General features: G+C 47.0%; 1 protein-coding gene and 1 long non-coding RNA gene across 9 annotated transcripts in view; one reads left to right on the top strand and one right to left on the bottom strand.

Annotated features, from left to right (window-relative positions):
• Nucleotides 1–11,417, top strand: part of LOC132436312 (uncharacterized) — a 43,593-nt gene extending 32,176 nt beyond the window's left edge. Inside the window, exons 4-5 of the long non-coding RNA XR_009521764.1 lie at nucleotides 5,870–5,952; nucleotides 11,195–11,417. This is a non-coding gene — a long non-coding RNA (uncharacterized lncRNA). The remainder of the gene's footprint in view (nucleotides 1–5,869; nucleotides 5,953–11,194) is intronic.
• NEDD4L (NEDD4 like E3 ubiquitin protein ligase) overlaps nucleotides 2,357–19,882 on the bottom strand; it is a 384,213-nt gene continuing 366,687 nt past the window's right edge. For all 8 annotated transcript variants that reach the window (XM_060029135.1, XM_060029129.1, XM_060029131.1 and 5 more), the window contains 7 exons: nucleotides 16,786–16,859; nucleotides 14,581–14,641; nucleotides 13,017–13,076; nucleotides 11,428–11,535; nucleotides 9,712–9,808; nucleotides 8,881–8,953; nucleotides 2,357–4,283 (listed from right to left, as the gene is read on the bottom strand). In XM_060029135.1, coding sequence (XP_059885118.1) covers nucleotides 4,181–4,283; nucleotides 8,881–8,953; nucleotides 9,712–9,808; nucleotides 11,428–11,535; nucleotides 13,017–13,076; nucleotides 14,581–14,641; nucleotides 16,786–16,859 — 576 coding nt within the window. In that variant the 3' untranslated portion in view covers nucleotides 2,357–4,180. The remainder of the gene's footprint in view (nucleotides 4,284–8,880; nucleotides 8,954–9,711; nucleotides 9,809–11,427; nucleotides 11,536–13,016; nucleotides 13,077–14,580; nucleotides 14,642–16,785; nucleotides 16,860–19,882) is intronic.

Below are 19,882 nucleotides of genomic sequence, written 5' to 3'. Positions count from 1 at the left end.
CGTATATATATTACATACATAGTAGTGAAGGAAGCACAAAGATATGCAAAGTTAACATGAAGGAAACCGTGACAATCTAGGTGAAATTAGTCTGAGAAAGAGGGGCAGACCGGTTTATGTGTGGACACAGGGTCATGGTCATGAGAAGGCTTACAATGCACTGATACAGGTTGAGAAGGTAGTACACAGAGGTCTGTCGCCAATGTTGTTATATTCTATCGTTACTCATACAAACACAAAACCAACCAACACAAAGACATGCATCTTAAACATGCGTTGCTCTGCACCTAACACCTTTGACGAAGGGGAGCAGTCTAATGAGAGGTTTTCTTGGAAAATTCCATACCAACAGAAAGCTCTCCTTTTCTATGAAACATACCAGCTCACGTCCTAATGCTACAGCTTTGTCTCCGACGCACTGAAAACACTTTTGGGTCGGGGTGTGTGTGTATGCAAATGTATATACACTGTTCATTAAGGCTTCGATAAATTAAAAAAAGTGGTCCAAAGTATGTCACATTTTCTTCCCAGTTTCAAAATCTAAAGTACAAAGTGGAGTCTATAAGGATTTTTAAAAAAACACATCTCAGCCCTAAAATTGGCAGTTTTGACTTGACTTATCAAGATGTACCCTGAAGTCTGAATAAGACGGAGGTAGTACAGGACCTCCTGGGGGGTCAGGAAGGGAGCAGGCCAGGCAATTACCCTGCACAGCAGTGCCCCCTACTGGCAAGGCAGAAAATGACACCAGAGTCAGTACAGGGGTGCAGAGTCAGGGTGAGGAGGAAAGAGCAAACAAAGAGAAGCGCTAGCACAGGGCCTGGGTAGGGGCTTGAGAATTGATTAACCCAGGCTCTCTTCATAGAGTCTGTAATTTCAGAGGTGAGCTACAAGAGCTAGGAAAATACTTGAGTCACGTGTGGAACAATTATTAACTGTTAGACAACATGTACCATTGCTGTGTGATCTTGCCAGTTCCAAACTGGTTCTCTTGAAGAGCAAGTTCATATGCAGCAAATCTAACTGTTCTGTTTAACAATGAGATGTAGAAAGTGGTTCAAACATTTTGCAAACCATTTCTCTCAGAATCTGTCACTGCATCCTTATGTGGGAGGAATAATCCACGTCAGGTTGCTTTAAGCATCTGTCATCTGACCTTAGGGAGTATCTGACGTTAGCTACCAATGGGCCTTTGGTAAATAATGGCAAGTATTTCAGGAAAAAAGAAAGAGCGCTGAGACGAATGCCTCGCTGTTTCCCGTTCCAGAGGCAGCAGGTAGAAAAGCAGCACACTCTCTGAAGCTAAGCCCACTGGGTGGACTTTCCAAATTCATCTTTAGGCTGACAGGAGTCAGAAATAGAAATACCCAGGACTTTACAGGTGGCTGTGATAACCGAGGTTTAAAAGACCTTCAACATGCGATATGTATGTAAACCCTGGCATGCACTTCTTAACCTCAAGGCAGAATGGCCCGTAACAACTCTGTTTCAGCGAACTGAAGAAGCTAGATTCAGGTAACTTCTAAGAAAGCAGAAGCTCTAAGAGACCCTGGACTGCAGAGTAGCGTCGCTGCTAAGGACTAGATGAGGTGACACCGCCGTCCTGCCGTCGTCCCCCAGGCCCGCTGACCGGAGCAGGCAGAGGCCCAAGGGACCGCCCAGCAGCCTGCCCCCATGCAGTGCATTTTCCTTACTGCCTTCTGTGGTTACGTCGCGAAGGTGATGGAGAGTGGTCATCAGGGTTGAGAGGAAACAAGATGGGTGACTATGTTAGACAAAGAGTGAAACGCTGAGAATTGATGAGAGCCAGGGAACGTTATTTGGATTAAAAAAAGAAAACCAAAACCCCCAAACAAACTCTAGACCCGGCACTTTTGAGCGGTCACTGAAATCAGATATTAAGGGATAGATGAGCTGAATTGTCATTCACAGTTACTGCCTTTCAAGTATTCATGGGGGTCTATTTCGGTAATTCTTATCTGTTCTTGGCACAGAAATTATCTTAGGATGGGTTTTCTTTCTTATTTTCAATACTTTGCCTAATTTGCATTTAGTGAATATTCTGATTTTTTGGAATATACAGTTTACAAAAAGAAGAATCCCAGTTCTTAGACAAGAATCGCTGGATTTCTCCCCCTATAAATTACACACTCATTCTCAGAACCCATCCAAGCATACTGCTCTCCCAGGCTTTGGCGTAAGTCATAAAAAGAGAGCCGAGTCTGGACTTGAGGGGCTACAGGAAGGCGGAGGTTTGCCACTGAGACATCTGTTACATTGAGTGATGGGAAAAACATCCCACCAATAGGTAAAAATAATGAACAATATCGTTTTTTCTAATTATGCAATACCTAGGTTTTCTGATCACTACTGGATTTTAAAAAATCAATATGAAAAGGGAACAATCCTCAGCTCTGCAGAAATCCACCTTCTTTTAGACACCTAGGCCTCTGCGCCGCTTCAGAAAACTCCTTGACAAGCACAAACATTCGTGGCTTCCCACAAGCCACCCAGAGCCGGGGTAAACCGAGTTTGTAACGCCAAAAGATCCTAAATGGAGGCCCTGAAACCACGATTTTATTGTCTTATCTACAACTGGCAAGAGGTGAGAAGGCTAGTGTCCCCTGACTGCCACCACGGGTCCAGGACGACACAGGTTAAGAAGGACAGCAGGATTGCTGGACTCCCGCCCTGCCTCAGGCGTTCTTTCAAAACATGACAGAATTCTGCAACAAGGACTCACAAGCGGCCAAGGATCGAATCCCACAGAACCCTCCATCCCCGCCAGGACCAGCTGAAGAGCCGGACGTCAGGGATCAAGCCTTCTCTCGCACGTCTAATCCAGCACACGACAGACACGACTTGGGCAGTTCACGGTATGGAAGCATGCAACATGTCACTGGGAACAAAACCCGGTTAGATTAACTGTGAATCTTTGCAGCGGCACAGAAATCACAGAACGATTGGCGAGGACGGGTCTGTAGGCTGAGCTTTACAGCCAGGCTTTATACGCCAGCAGCCAGCTTCACGATTGATAGCTATTGCACCGGAAAGGTGTGTGCAGAGGGCAGGCATCAGCCTCACGGTCAACGCGCATGACAAAACCCCCCCAGGAACCAGATGTGGCCTCCATGTCGTACATAAAGTGCCTTCAGAATTGGCGCGGTTAGAACAAAGGTGGGTTATTTAGCTACCATCAGCAAACGTGTACGAACAGGAGACTGCACAGGGCTGGTTCCCACAGTTTCAAATCGCGCAGTGCCAAGTCTCGTTCAAGTGTCTCTACTGAGAACAGCAAAGAGGAAGACATGACAGAAGAAGGACTGTACAGCAGCAGGAAGGGTTAAGTAAATAACTTCTCTTACGAGAAACGATCGTCCAACCCTGCCTCAAGTGTGCTCTAGCACACGTAATTGCCTCTAAGGAATAATGGTGTGATTCCTTCAAGTCAACACAAAGTTTGTCATGCTATGTTACAATGCTCTCAGCCTGCAGCTATTATGCTAAATTTGTACAAAAAACGTAATTATCCAGTTTGTTTTCATTCTGAGCATGGAAAAAATTGTCATGATGCCTAATGTTATGGTTTAAATTCTCTCCAAGTATTTGTCTGTAGAAGGCTTTCGGACAAAAGTCATTCTTCCAATGCTAATCAGGTAGGGCGTGGGGCTGTCCAAGTACTTTAAAAATGTCACTGACATTAAACCTGGCGTGAAATTCAAATACAAAAAAATAATATGCTCACTTTTCCAAGTACATGAGACATCTTTAATTGTAGTGAAATAAAATCTGCAAATCGGTCTAAATCATTTTAAAAAGTAAACATGAGTTGTAATACTATACCTGTAGAGTGATTAATTCCATTCGCTGTCATTATAAAGTATGTAAAATATTTATTAAGGGCTTGGCCTACAGAGGCACAACATAAATAGAATAAGTCCTCCTAAAATGTAATTAGTATACACATCAACCAGTTGGTAATCTGTGGTGGAAAATGCAGGAACGCGACCCGGGACTGGGTTCCCATGTTGGCGCGTGGGCAAGTCGCGGGCGAAGGCTCTGCTCCAGGAGTCCGCGCCGTGCGCTGCTCTCTGCCAGCATCTCTGCAGAGTCTGTTAGGCGAATGCAAAAGTGCAAGCAGGACTTGCGTGAAGAACAACCCTCCCGAGGCCGGGGGCACTTAATCCACCCCCTCGAATCCTTGGGCATTTTCCACAGCCATGAGAAGCTTCTCTCGTAAATCTTCAAAGGTTTCATATGGAGGTAAGTCAAGGCGATTAAAGCTGCAAAAGTTAACAAGGAAGCGTAGGTAAAAAGCCATCATCACTGCCCTTTAGTTACCGCAGCACTTCCTAGATCTGGCTAAGGGGGCACTTGGTGTTCCAGCAGGAGGATGTCAAAGTCTCAACTCGCAAAAATATTTCTGATTATCGAAAAGTAAATTCCAGCGATGACACTGCCCACACCAAACATGCTATAGTAACCTACGGGGGAAGAGAAAGGAATTTTCTGATCGTCCATGAACCCTCTCTACTGGGACCAAACGTGGATCCTGGAAAACCCTGCCAGGAAGGGAGACAAGACAGGCAACGTAACTGACATACACACAGAGATGTCAAAACCCTTGAAACACAAAGAACTTCCGCAGCAGGATGAACCGAGGCTGCATCTGTTTTTAACGCTCTCCTTCATTCGACACTATTTTAGGAAGCCCCAGCGCTTCTCCACGTAACATATCGCTTTGTCTTTAGCGCAGCCCTGTGAGGCACGTTACGTTTTCTCAGTCCTGCAGATGTGGGTCCCGGAGCCCAGCGGTGGGTCAGCATGCCCCAGGTCTCACCCCTGACAGCACCGCAGATGCGAGACCAGAACCCAGGCTGCCTGCAGCTCTGGGACCCCAACACTGAGCTACCCTCTAACCAAAGTCAGGCAAGTCATCAACACGTGGAGTGAAAAGCCTCACTTATAAGAAGCCCCTACATACCTTGAGGCTTTGGCAGGGGCGTTACAAGTCACCTCGGTGACAGTGAGGTCTCCATACATACATGTGACCTCTGTGAGCAAAGGACTGCACTTGTCCATGGGACTGAGTTCAAAGTCTGTCTCTGCCACCGGCCAGCTGTGTGACCTCAGACAAGTCGCCTCCGTCCCTAAATCTGTCTGCTCTTCTGTGAAATGGGGAGACTACTGCAGAGTGCTGGGAGGGTCAGATCAGAACATATAAAGGGGGTCTGGCACACAGCAAGCCCCAGAGCCAGCGACCATTGCCATCACTCACACACCATTCACCGCCGGCCCCCACTGGGCATGAGGAGCTAGAGCCCCAGACACAGAACTGGTGCCCGTGCAGGTGGGCTGCTGGCGGGCACCTGTCATGACGATGGCCACACGCACACACACACGTACACACGTGCCTTCGTTCACGATGCTTTAGTAAGAGCTAACATTTGTAGAGCATTTGCCCCGTGCTAGAACCATTAAGGACTTTTCATCTATCACCTCAGTGAATCCCAGCAACCAGCCTGTAAGGTAGGTACTGCCTCATCCCTATTTATAGAGAAGGAATTCAAGGCACAGAGAGGTTGGGTAACTTGCCCAAGGTCACACAGTAAGCGGTAGAGCCAGGATTCAGCCCCAGGCTGGCTCCAAAGCCCAGATCTGCTTCTGCTGCCTCAGCATTTAAAAGTGCTCGCTCCTGGCACTGACATAGGTTTCCAAGCACGAGCAGAACAACTTCTTATGTTTTAAAAGCTAATGATTATCAGCAGCAGTGGGAAACAGACACATGTCCATGGTGGGCCCTTTAACAACCCCTAAAGTATTTAGTAAGACACACTGAGCTCTGAGATTGTTTTTTTTTTTTTAACAGTCACCAAACATCAAAAGACACAGCAGAGCAGAACACCGTGCTTCTCAAACCAGAGGTCTCAGAAACCCAGGAATCCTGAAGGCGTAAGTCTAAAAGAAGTTTTCAATTTTTGGTTTTCATCATGATAATGATTTCAAACATCATTTCACCAGTGACAGAGACAGAATTCCACTTCTGCAGGGTATACTTAAGAGAAGAGGTGGCTGTTGTCTTGATTTTAAGTTGGTATTTCACAGTCCAGGGCCTGCAATCCCTGTGGGGTTTCAAGGATCTGTGGCCATTTTTTCCCTTGAAAAAAGGTCCATACATTATTCAAGTTTGAGAAATACTGGAGTAATGGAGAGAGAAAGGCAAACAGGGGAATGTTAAGAGCTGAGGTCTGGAATTATGTTAGCGCTCTGTGCCTCAGTTTCTCCATCTGTAAGGAGAGGGCAGTGATATGACCCACCTTTTAGAGTCGTTGTGACGATGATATGGGTTAATATACATGAAGTGCTTAGGGTGATGCCTGGAACACAGTAGAGCTTAACAAGTGTTACCGTTACTTCTGACGTCAGGAGACAGGGCTGGCCTGCCACCAACTAGCTGTGTGACCTCATTAACCTCAGTGGCTTCAGCCTCGTCGTGTGGCCAAAGGAGGTTATTTTTAGGTGGGTCTGTGATTCTTAGTAAAGCGGAATTTTAGCTATCCCAGCAGTGACCTTTGACAGAACAGAGGAATGAAGGCCTTTAATGCTGAGACATTCAGCAGTTACGTCTGAGAGTTTCATGAAAGCTCAGAGAGAAGCAGCTCCACCCGCCCTTGCTCTCCTAGTAAATCAGGTTTTCATTTTGAAGCTTAATTGTGTATTTTACATTTTCATAAAACATGGAAGAGATTAAACATACGTGTGGCTAGGTTTTATTTCGCCACATATACGGCTGTCGCTGTGAAGCAGCCAGCAAAGCGCCTGTTTCCTACGTTACAGCGGGAGGCGGGGCTGGATGGAAGGAAAGCCACAGCAGAGAAAACAGAGTAAGTCCCACCCCACCAGCCGGTGTGGCTTCAGTAGAACTAGCGCTCTCCGCTTGGTCTGGGGAGAGCATCATTGAAGGAAAAACTCCTTGAATGCTTTCATCCTGTGACACGCAGAGAAGCAGCCAGGCTTTGGTAAGAGCTGGCGGGGTTGCTCTCCTCCTGGGTGTAGACCTCTGTGCTGCCTAAGGAAGAGCAATGATTCTACACCCTAGCTCTCCTCACCAACCGCCGGGGCAGCTCTGAAAACCCCACGGCCCAGATCACACACCAGGCCAACTAGGTCAAAATCTCTGGAAGTGGGACCCACCCCGGCACCAGTATTTTTTTTTTAATGCTTTCTAGGTGGTTCCAACGTGTAGCCAAGGTTGAGAGCCGCTGAGTACAGGGTCTTATCTGGGCAGCCCCTTATTTTAGTGGTGGCTCAGCACGTGAACTCCGAAATAGAAGAAGAATCCAACTGCAAGATATCTGTCTATAGGGCCACAGAGGGTCATGGGATGAACACTCAATTACTCGGTTCTCTTTGAAGAGTCTGGAAAGAAAGTGAACCGTATCACAGAGGCAGTAGCTTAACTGAAGTGGTCAGGGGTTGGAATCCTGGCAGACCCGAGTTCAGATCACAGGATCTGGGAGCCTGTGCGCTACGGGATCACGAGGAAGCTTCCTCAGAGCCCCCAGGAAGGCTAACAGTGCACTTCAGGCTGCCAGAAGGTTGAGGGTCTGACCCACGCAGGCAGCCGCGCCCAGTGAGGCAGCTGTTCCTCCAGCTGAGTTTGGGAGCTCCCCCCCCCCATCCCGCCAGTGCTGGGGCTCGGGTCAGTGCTGGCTGCCTTCCAAATGAAGGCTACTGAGCCCGGAAAGCTACACCTGACTGATTATCGTTTGGAACAAAAGCTCCACGGCCAGAACATTCTACCCCCAAGAATAAAGGCAGAGGATCAAGGGACACTGCCTGCTCTGGCGATCGGCCAGTTGTAGCGAGAACCAGCCCGCTCTCCCGGTGCCAGCGGGCAGGGACCACATCCGTTCCTCTCAGAGTCCTACGAATGGTAGAAATGGGGAAAAACGTGCTTTCCGGCGAGACGAGGGAGTCGAAGAGAAGCAAAAGGCCTTTCACAGCCCATTTTCCACAAACGCACCTTGATGAGATCTCTCTCCTAGCTGCGCTGGGCAGCACAGGACGGCCCAGCGGCCCCGGCAGCCCCAGTTCCCGTGGGAAAGGAGGATGCTGGGTGCTGACCAGCCACAGGGCTCCCCCTCCACCTGCTTCCTAAGAGCAAGAAATCAAATCCTGTGGGGTGACCAACCCCGGGGACACGGGAGCCCGAGTGACAGGAGCTCCCGGAGAGCTCCTGAGGTCTTCTCTGTGCTGGGTTTCACGAAACTCCTGGGGTTTCCCTCCAGGAAGGCCTCCCTCTCGCCCTGCACCCGGAGGCCTTCGGAGCACAGCCGCGCCCCGCATGTGCCTCCCTGAGCAGGGGTCCTTGGTCGGACCTCTGACACTCCTCTGGCCACACGCACGTTGCTAAATCTCAGACTTACGGGTTCTGGATGGCCATGGGAGGCCTTTCAAAAACTGTTGCCAAAGGGAATTTCATCCATGGTTCTAAACCATTTAAGGTTGGGGTAAAAACTCAATCTGTTCAGAGGCTGGGAGCGGTCGTATCCACATAGGGAGAATATATAGTGAAATCTCTGCTTCCCAGAGTAATTAGGGAAGGACGGGGTTTGGAGGAGGAACTCCCCTCAGGAAGCAGGAATGGGGATTCGACCCTTCACATATCAAAAAAACCGGGCCCATTCAAATCTTGGGTGGTTTAATTTCACCAGCATCACTGTACGATCTGTATTTTCACCTGTATCACTGACAGTTCATACTCTAAACGCTGAATGGTCAGGGAAAGTAGCACTCTAGCCTGTAGCCCAGCATCATACTCAGCTAAGTGTTTTAAAATACTGTCTGTCAACAACTGTGTGGTTTTCCGTCACTCACCATGTGTGAGCTCTGGGCAGTTTTTCAGGACTTCCCCATTGCTCTATTGTAAACAGCTGAGGACCATTGGAACCTAGACAAAAAAAAAAAGAAAAAGAAATGCTAAGAGGCTCAAGGCAGTAGAACAAGACGAAGGAGGGGCTGAAGGAAAGGGAGGGGTGGGCAGGGCGGGCCTGGGGGTGAGCCTTGGGACACCCTCTGTGGCTGTGACGTCACAGTCAGTACTTAACAACGGGGGGGACGCAAAGGGTCTGCACGACCTCAGGACACAGACTCTGTGTCGCCATCAGAATGGAATCGCACCAAGCTGAACAGAGCCGACACAATAACGTAACGATGTGCAGACAACCACAGCCTTTCAATCCAGCCCTGGAAGTTTAAATTTAAAACTGCTTCCGGGGGAAAAACTGAACCGTGATGACCTTTAATATGTCGAGCAGAGAGTGACTTTTTCATCTATGGTGAGCCCTGAGGAATTCTGCCTCGTGGAGGGGAGGGGTGCTTTCAATGCTCAGTTTACAACCACACGGATGATTCTGCAAAATCTAGTTGTTTTTTGAATATATACCAAAAAACAGAAAGAAAAAAGAGACCAATCTTATGACTGTCTGTATAAAAACAAAAACAACCCCCTGCTTTTATATACAGTTAACTGCACAGACAGCTGGGGTGACAGCACGCCGCCCCATCTCCTTCCGTGATGTATGTCTGTTGGGTCCAGGCGAAACCCACATGGCTAGAAGCCCGGGAGGCAGAGTCTTCGGGGGCCACAGCTGATGTCTGGGTAGAGACTCACGGTGGGAGGACGAAGTCTAACGGTACCCTGCTCACCGTAAAGTTCGGCAAATCCATTCATAGGGACTCGGGACGTCCCCGTGACAAACTGGAGTAACCGGATACGCTTTTCAGCGTCCATCAGCAGCACAGCCTATGAACAGAGGCAGAAGGTCATTACGCTCATGTAACACGAGGCACGTCTGCTGCAGTGCAGATGGGCAAAACTTCATCTTATTTATAGTGCAGCGGGAGACCTAGACAGTTGACTCTGCAAACTTTTTTTTTTTTTTTTTATGGACATCACAATACCAGCCTCTGCAACCTCAGACTGAAGGATCACAATGTCTCTTTCTTCTTCTGCCAACTGGTCAAAATAAGTGGTAAAAAAAAAAGCACACTTGGGACTTCCCTGGTGGCGCAGTGGTTGAGAATCTGCCTGCTAATAATGCAGGGGACACGGGTTCAATCCCTGGTCCGGGAAGATCCCACATGCCGCGGAGCAACTAAGCCCGTGTGTCACAACTACTGAGCCTGTGCTTTAGAGAGCCCGCGAACCACAACTGCTGAAGCCCGCGTGCCACAACTACTGAAGCCCGTGCGCCTAGAGCCCATGCTCCGCAAAAAGAAGCCACTGCAATGAGAAGCCCCCGCACCGCAACGAAGAGGAGCCCCCGCTCGCCGCAGCTAGAGAAAAGCCCGCCCGCATCAAGGAAGACCCAACGCACGCAGCCGAAAGTAAACTAAAAAAAAAAAAAGCACACTTGTTGATGGTACCGGGCTCATGTTTCTGTATGTGAGGCCTGACGGTCCCCCTGAGCCAGTTAGAAATACACACCATTTGAGAGGGGGAACCCAGGTTATGAGGCAGGATATTTGACTGTAGCTAAATTCTCTAAAGACAACATTTTAGAAAAAGAAAGAAAAAGAGGCCAGGCTAGGCTCCTGAAATAATCTGTGTATCTTACATATCTGAATTATTCTAAGAATCGAGTTGGCTTCACTGGTAAAGTTACTTGAACTGATTAAAAAAAATATATCCAAAATCAAGGCTGAGCGAAACTTGGACTAAGATGTTAGGATCTGAAGATTCTGCTTTACTTCCTTTTCTCTCTGCTTCTCTGCTGCACTTGAAATGTTATTAATAATAGACATTTAGAAATTAAGACAAGGTCAATGATTTCTTATTTCTGTAAGTAAATAATCAGCGCTTTTCCCCCTGTAATTCTTTCAAAGTCAGTTTACTGCCCTCCTTTGGACCCGCTCGTTACTATTTCACTTCTCTTCTGCAATGAAAAGGATGTAAACACTGGTCTTTAGAGAGTAAATCAGATTTCATTTGCATCTTTGATTGGAAGATGTAAAGATCAAAATGTTTGTTGGAATTAACAAAAAAAGTTGGGAAAATGGTTTTTGAAACCAACATGGCATCTTGGAAAAGTCAGCCCCAAAGCATGCTTTTGCCCTGAGAAGTCTCCCATTCCTATTCCCACTCTGGAGGACTAGTTCTAATTCTTGAATCCAATTATCTGTCTTTCAGGATCGTCCTACTCAGTGGTTTCCTCAAACAAAAGCACTTTAATAGGTGGTCGAGGAAGACAGTGTAGCCTATTCAAGACAGCCATCCACCACAGTTCCAGAAAAGCAGCGGTGAGGGCTGCTTCTGGCTCGGCGGGCCTCTTCTCTCCCCCAGGAGGCCAGGTACCAACACAGCCCCAAATGCAGCAGCAAGACCACGGGAAGGCAGCACAGGACCCCGGACTCTGGCCTTACCTTCCAGAACCACTGAATCACAGGGTGGTTCGGGCAGTAGCCGTTCTTGTAAATAGAATGTTGTCGCCAGTCGTTCACATCCACGTCGCCAAGGCCGCACATCAGCAACTGGGAGGGAGATGGACCAGATTTAGCCAGAGGTAAACAGGGCACACCGTGAAAGCCGAAGAAATACACCGGAGAAAAGGCCTTTTCTCAGTGCCGGCATCACGTCACGTGCAAAGCAAGATAAGCCAGTGAACCATAAAAACAAATGAAGGGGAATACGTGTTCCACATCCTAGCTGCCTCTGCAGATCAGAGCCTGAGAGGTAACGAGGGGGACCCGACGCTAAAGCTTGTACAGGCCGCCACGTTTCATGCTGGAAATTAGAAGTCCCAGTCAATCACCTTCCCCGCCCCTCAAATCGCAGCTCGGTGCTCATAGATTTTCTTATGCTCCATTTACATCTGCTCTTTCATTACTCTGGCTGTTTCCTCTTCTGAGAGGTTATCTGTCTCAACAGTTGAAAATAACCTCCCCACCCACAGTAGAATTAGTGCTTTATGACAGCAAGAACTCATCTTCCCGGACCGATCCACCAGGTGAGGGCAATCACCTCACCTGCCTGGTGGCCCACGGCTGCAGACCTGTCCTAGCGCTATACTTGCAGCTCTGACTCACCAGTCTTGGGTCCACTTTTCTTATCACCTAACCCTCCTAACGAAGGAATGATACTCCCGCAGAGGCGCCAGCGCACAGTGGAAAAAGAACGAATCCAGAGGCCTGAAAACCAGGTTCATGGGCCTGACTGTGACGAGACCCTGTGAGGTCATTAACCTCTCCCTGCCTCAGTCGCCCCACCTGCCAAACAAAGGGCTTCCTCTACATGATGTCTGTGACGTCATCTATCTGGACGTTTCCATTTTAAGGTAAAGGAACAAAAGCCAGCCTACGGGAGACACGTCACTGGACAAATGGCCGGAGTCCTGTCAACAGCCTCTCAGCAGACAAAGCCTTCCTCCTCCTGTTTCTCTCAACATAAGGCGGGGAGACTCCTTTGCTTTTCAGGTTCCAAGTTCTCATCTACACCGACACAAAGAAGCTGGCACAAGCTACCATGAAACCACCTCCTGCCACTACCTTCTTGCCTCTGCCGGGCTTTCACTCCGCAGCACAGACCACTTCGATTTCACGGAGCCCCCTGCTCTGCAGCCCCTCGGGGGCGCTCACACCCACCCCCCGGCCGAGTCCCCATTCGGCTGCTACGGTGGGTGCGTGGAGGACCGGGGTCCTCAGCCAGCCCCACCCTGGGAGCAGGGTGCTGCCACCCCAGCTCCAGGCCGTGAACCAGCTCAGCGGGCCTCCCCCTGTCTGCTGCGTCCCTGATCTGCCCTCTCCCGGGCAAGGAAGCTACAGGTGACTATTTCTGCTATCCCCTCGTCCCTGATCGGCAAACACGCCAGCTCCTAAGAGACCCGCAGTAGAATTCACCTAAGCTTACTCGCTAGGACATTAGGGATCAGAGAATACTAAAATACCAAGTTGGGAAGTAATGAGATACTTAAAAAAAAAAAATCTCCTTTACACAAAATGTTTACAGTACAAACCTCCAGTTCATTTTCATCAAAAATTTTAATCAAATCAATAGGAAGCAGTTCCGTGAATCCCTGAAAGAAAAAAAGAAAAGCACTCTCAACACCTTTTTCCTCGAAAGAGACAAATTTTACAGGATAAACAAGCTTATTTTGGTTAGCCAGGAAAAATACACTGTTCACTGATGATTTATATGACAGTATTCAGTAATTTTAGTTCAGATAAAAACAGCAGAGTCACAAAATAAAAGTTTAAAAAGCAGTAGACTCCAGAAGATCCAGGTACTTGAGTAATTTTTGAAATGTCATAAAAATATGGGTTGCTGCAGGCAGGCGGATTCCAAAAGCCACTTATGACACATTGCTGTGAGTCAGGGTGTTCTCAAAGGCACAGGCCACAGACACGTAAGCGGACCATTTAAAAATAAGGCAAAGATGAAATACGAGAGGAGGCGGTGTGATGGGTGGAAAGGAGCCAGGGAGCACAGACAGCCTGCCCCGGTCCCCAGACTAGGCACCACTGACTAGTGCAGTGACATAGGACGGACGCTCCATGTCGCTGGGCCTCGCGTGTGGCCAGTTTCTGAAAGTGTGATCACCTGGGATAGGGCCGGGTAGGTTTCTCGTGTAAATACAGTATGAACCCTGCTGTTCTCCGGCGCCTCTAACTCACACGTTTCACCCTAAGTCCTGGAATTTTTCTGAGTGGTCTGCCTGGGTTGGCGCTATACTCACCATGAGCAGGTAACTGAACTGGGGTGAACTTAAGAGAGCATCGCCCAGCGAGAACCCTGCATCGATCGGTTCTTGTAATGTGCAGCTGGGACTTGTTCGTTTTAAGTAACTAATACCCATTATCAGGATTTAAAAAGGAATTGCGCTTTGGGTCCAAGGGAGCTGGTTTTTAAAATGAGGAAGCCCCTATTCTCTGCGAGGGGCCTCCCTCCTCAGGGGCCTGGGAGTATCACTGACATTAAATACTTGGGTCTGAGAAGTAACCACTTCACACGTTAATAAGGTGAGGAATTATTCAGACAGCCACGAGGAAAGGGCAGGGGATTTAAAAAAAAAAAAAAAGAAAAAAAAGTTCGACCAATGAGGCGGAAGGCATTATCACGGAGGGATGGCGTGACTGGAAACTGTCCCAAGTCCTCGCATTTCTCAGAACCCGTCACTGCAGCAAAAGGCAGAGATGCTCCCAGCCTTCCCTGGGTACCACCAAAAGCTACAGGATGATGGTTCTAGCCTCTGTGGGGGAACCTGCCCTTCTGGGTCAAGTCTGTAAAGATTTCTCTTTAAAAACAGTTAAGGCAAATTAAAAAATAAGAGCAGCAAAGCCAGAAAACACTGACCAAAAAAAGACAGACGAAAAGGTGGCAGTGCAGTGGCTCAACGCTCCTGCCCTGGAGACTGGAGATGCTGTGAGCAGTGCAGGCCTGACGTTCCTGCCCTGGGTCCCACACCCACGCCTGTCTCTGGGTGTGTGATCGCGTCTAATACCCTCCCTGCCCCCCAAGGAGGAGAACCGTCCTCTTTCAACCTAAAGGCACAGGCAAGACTCCCGGAGAACACGACTTACCTCCAAGAAGGCGTTCATTTGCTTTTGGACCCTGTTCACAAATCTCCACTGGATGACTAGGCTGTGGGAGGAAAACGGACAGCCCTTAGCCACGTTGCTCATCACTCGTGTGCAGTTCTTCCCCCCCAGCTGCGACTGCTTTTCGTTAAGCGGGGCGGGGAGAAAAGCCCGACGGCGGCCAAGGAGAGGGAGGGCATGTGCTGTGGCACGCGCTGCTCATTCACGGATTCTTTCGAGAATCATGAGCACATGTGGAACCTAAAATCTCACTAAGGGTTTCAGAAGAAAGACTGATTTCTTTTCTCCCCCCAGATCGAGGCTTCGTTTATCAAAGCTGCTTTATAAACGTGACTGTTTGGAGAAAAAGGGAAAATGGGGTTTGAACACATATGTATTTGGGCATAACGCGTGCACACACACACACATATGCACACACCCACATTTATGTACAGACATGTACATATTTTTAAGGGGAATACCCACTACAACGTATTTTATCATGTGATAATTCATTCTAGTATTCAACGTACTGATTTTCAAGGATGACATAATTTATCAGTACTTTATCACGAATACTTTTATACCAACACTTGGAGGATTAATGGTAAAACCTCTTGGAGTCACAGACAGCCACTGAAACCATATTCCCTGTGACAATATTTAGTGTACAGCAGAATTTACTGCCAGGCGTATCCACTTTGGATTCCACCTAAGGCATTCTGCCATGAAATAGCACAAGGACCCCGTCATGAAGGGCTCTCACATACGAGGTGGCACCATGGCAACGGCCCTCGAGGACCAGCCTGCTGCCCACTCACTGCTCAGAATATCGGGTTTTACTGGCTGTGCTGCAAGCACCAGCCCGACAGCCTACTTGCACCAGAGGATGCGGGCGGCAGGGGATTTCTATCCTCCTTTTTGCAGTGAAGCTAGTGGAGGCGCCCCGCAATTTGAAACCTAAAAGAATTAACTGCAAAGAATGACGCACAACATGTATCACAAGGTGCAAATACTCAGTCTCTCAAACCTAGTCACCCTGGGGTGTTGCTAAAAATCTATTCGAAGTCTACACTTTCTGAATGAAGACAACGGTGCCTGTCAGGACGTCGTCTGCTTGCTGAGACCGTCGAAGCTCAGCACAAGCGCCAATTAAGGTGAACAGGCAAGAAATGTAGTATCTTACTTCTAGTTTCTGATTAAGTGTAGCAAGCTTTCAGCTTGCAAGTGGAGAAGTCCATGCTCTGTCAGGGTCTCTAAGTAGAGACGCCAGCACTCTCCAATTCTTCCTGATTAGAAAGGAGAGTAGGTTTTTTTTTTTTTTTTTTTTTGGCGGATGCTAAGGAAGGATGCTAAGCTCCTCAGCCAGTTCTCTGAATTCAAGTCCTGTGATCAACGGTGATGAGAGAGGACGGAACCCGGCTTGTTGAAATGGAGTTCTGAATGCAAACAAGGAGCCCAGGCCATGGCTGTAACTCACTAGATGAGCAGAAACTAGGATCCAGGAGCCAACCACCGTTAACGCTGACCTCGTCCCTGTTCGAGGACTAGCAAGGGCAACCTGGCAATCCTTGGAAGATACCAGAACGGTGAGCTCGAGGCATACGTATATACCAAAGAAGAAAATGTAAGCTGCCCAACTGTACCTTCTGCCCAGTACAGACTCCTAGGGTTACCCAACAGCTAGATTTCCAAAGGACTCAACATTTTGTCCCACCAAAGGACGCTGAGATTAAGAAAATTACAAACAGCAGGAACAATTCTTCCTGTTTGCATGTGCTGAATTCTCCATCTCCATTTTAACTCTTCTCCTACATTTTCATTATGGAAAAGAGGTCAGGAGAGAGATGGAATATGTTCTCCTCGGTTGTTCCCAAATTTACCCCAACCGGCTGTTGACACTGCTCCATTGTTGTAATTCTCCATTTTAGACGAGATGCCCACAGGCTCCCAGAGTATTTGCCAAGTTACTCAACAGTGGCCCCTTTCTCTCCTCCCACTGCTCCTCTGCATGGCAGCAACACGAAGTCATGACACAAGCCAAACTCTGCATCCCATAATTCAGCTTCCTATTAGGCCAAGCCAGAAAGGAACTCATACTGTTAGAAGCGTGTCCACAATCTGCACGAACTGTTCTGGCAAAGGACGGCAACCGAACATGCGGTTCAATTTAATGAAAGGAAAGGCTGTAAGTAAGTGTGTACGTACTCAATGTATTCCCTTTTGTTTTCATTTGTTACCATTATTTCTGACCCATTGGGCTTCAGATCCACTTGATATGTCTGTAATTACAAAGATAAAACAACATCACCATCATGAAGTTACTTTGCATATTATCACTGAGTAATAACGTCTTACTGTAAAAGGAAGATAAGTAAAATTTATTCAGAACTCTTTCCCAGCAAATGGGCTCTGTGTCCAAGAGAATGTCTAACGAGGCTTTTAAATTGTTAAGATGCTACACACGTAAAGATGTTATCATTGAAGGCAAATTATTTTATGGTTATTGATGAGTTTTAATTATTCTTCATACATTAGCAACAATGGAGAACAACAATTTTTCCATCTGCTACTGACTTATCAAGAAATTTAATTATCTTTAACAGAAAAGACAGGATACAACCATCAAGACTGCAGAGATCCAGATTTGTTGCTGAAAATTAGATTTTATAGCCATAAAAAAAAGATATGTGGAATTTCTTTCAAAGGAGCAAAACACAGGGACTTAAAAAAAGAAAGATGCTGAGAAAGTCAGGCTGAGGGATGGATTCACCTGCCACCCCTGGGAACCCCAGGCTTTGATGTGCGTCCAGACGCCACCTCCTGGCTCCTCAGCCCCGAAAGCCCCTCCCTCAGCGTGAGCCAGGAGTGAAAAGAGCAAAGCAGCTGAACTCAAGGCACAGCCTTCTCCTCTGCTCTGAGCCAGCCCTGGCTTAACATCAAAGTGTACAGAGCAATAAGTAGCAGAAGGGAAGGGAAGGGAAGGAAGAGGCCTACTGACCTAACAAATAAAATGTTTACTCTCATGGAAATTCCAGGGAAATAAAAAGGAAACAAATACCACTCACAGCTCCCCTATTCAGAGGTAACCACATGTGTGTTCTGGTGGGATTCCTTGTGGTCTTTTTTCCCACATCCACCAGGCTACACCTGAGAGGAAGCCAGGCCAAGCCTGAGGGAGAGGGTTCTCCAGAGTAAGCACCCAGGCTGCATCCACCACGAGGGACACAGATTCAAACCTGCAGCAGATCTCCTGCTTTGGCAGAGGTCCCTTTCCAGGGACCCCTCCCCAGCCCTGCCACACACACGCGGGACAGACGGCCTCTCTGGCCTCAGTATCAGATCCTGTTCCTCTCCAAACGTTTTCTCTGATGATGCACTTGATTATTGTTCCTTTTCACATGGAGACAGCCTTTTCAATCAAAGCCCACTGATCCTCTGTCTCGGCCCTTCATATTTTCTTCTCTGTCCTTTTTTCTGTTATTCGGGAAGGGATCTCGTTTCCCTCCCACGTGACTGAGCTCCACTTTCCACAACATCAATTCAACGTTTTTACTGTCTGCAGTACGGACTTTGTTTTTTATTTTTTAACATCTTTATTGGAGTATAGTTGCTTTACAATGTTGTGTTAGTTTCTGCTGTACAACAAAGTGATCAGCTGTATGTATACATATATCCCCATAACCCCTCCCTCTTGCATCTCCCTCCCACCCTCCCTATCCCACCCCTCTAGGTGGTCATAAAGCACCAAGCTGATCTCCCTGTGCTATGCAGCTGCTTCCCACTAGCTATTGGTTTTACATTTGGTAATGTAATATGTCAATGCTACTCTCTCACTTCATCCCAGCTTACCCTTCCCCCTCCCCGTATCCTCAAGTCCATTCTCTATGTCTGCGTCTTTATTCCTGTCCTGCCCTAAGGTTCTTCAGAACCAATTTTTTTTTAGATGCCATATATATGTGTTAGCATATGATGTTTGTTTTTCTCTTTCTGACATACTTCACTCTGTATGACAGATGCTAGGTCCATCCACCTCACTACAAATAACTCAATTTCATTTCTTTTTATGGCTGAGTAATATTCCATTGTATATATGTGCCACATCTTCTTTATCCTTTCATCTGTCAATGGATATTTAGGTTGCTTCCATGTCCCGGCTATTGTAAATAGAGCTGCAATGAACATTGTGGTACATGGCTCTTTTTGAATTATGGTTTTCTCAGGGTATATGCCAGGAAGTAGGCATGGAGGGAACCTACCTCAACATAATAAAGGCCATATATGACAAACCCACTGGCAACATCGTTCTCAATGGTGAAAAACTGAAACCATTTCCTCTAAGATCAGGAGCAAGACATGGTTGCCCACTCTCACCACTATTATTGAACACAGTTTTGGAAGTTTCAGCCACAGCAATCAGAGAAGAAAAAGAAATAAAAGAAATCCAAATCAGAAAAGACATAAAACTGTTACTGTTTGCAGATGACATGATACTATACATAGAGAATCCTAAAGATGCTACCAGAAGACTACTAGAGCTAATCAATGAATTTGGTAAAGTAGCAGGATACAAAATTAATGCACAGAAATCTCTAGCATTCTTATACAGTAATGACAAAAAATACAAAAGAGAAATTAAGGAAATACTCCCATTTACCACTGCAACAAAAAGAATAAAATACCCAGGGATAAACCTACCTACGGAGACAAAAGACCTGTTTGCAGAAAACTATAAGACACTGATGAAAGAAAGACGATACAAACGGAGAGATATACCATGTTCTTGGATTGGAAGAATCAACATTGTGAAAATGACTATACTATCCAAAGCAATCTACAGATTCAATGGAATCCCTATCAAACTACCACTGGCATTTTTCACAGAACTAGAACAAAAAATTTCACAATTTGTATGGAAACACAAAAGACCCCGGATAGCCAAAGCAATCCTGAGAAAGAAAAATGGAGCTGGAGGAATCAGGTTCCCTGACTTCAGACTACACTGCAAAGCAACAGTAATCAAGACAGTACGGTACTGGCACCAAAACAGAAATCTAGATCAATGGAACAGCATAGAAAGCCCACAGATCAACCCACGCACATATGGTCACCTTATCTTTGATAAAGGAGGCGAGAATATACAATGGAGAAAAGACAGCCTCTTCAATAAGTGGTGCTGGGAAAACTGGACAGCTACATGTAAAAGAATGAAATTGGAACACTTCCTAACACCATACACAAAAATAAACTCAAAATGGATTAAAGACACATTCTAAATGTAAGGCCAGACACGATAAAACTCTTA

Source organism: Delphinus delphis, chromosome 13, assembly GCF_949987515.2.
Source record: "Delphinus delphis chromosome 13, mDelDel1.2, whole genome shotgun sequence".
NCBI classification, from domain to species: Eukaryota; Metazoa; Chordata; class Mammalia; order Artiodactyla; family Delphinidae; genus Delphinus; species Delphinus delphis.
The sequence above is the reverse complement of the archived record's forward strand: the minus strand, read 5'-3'. Positions and strand labels throughout refer to the sequence as shown.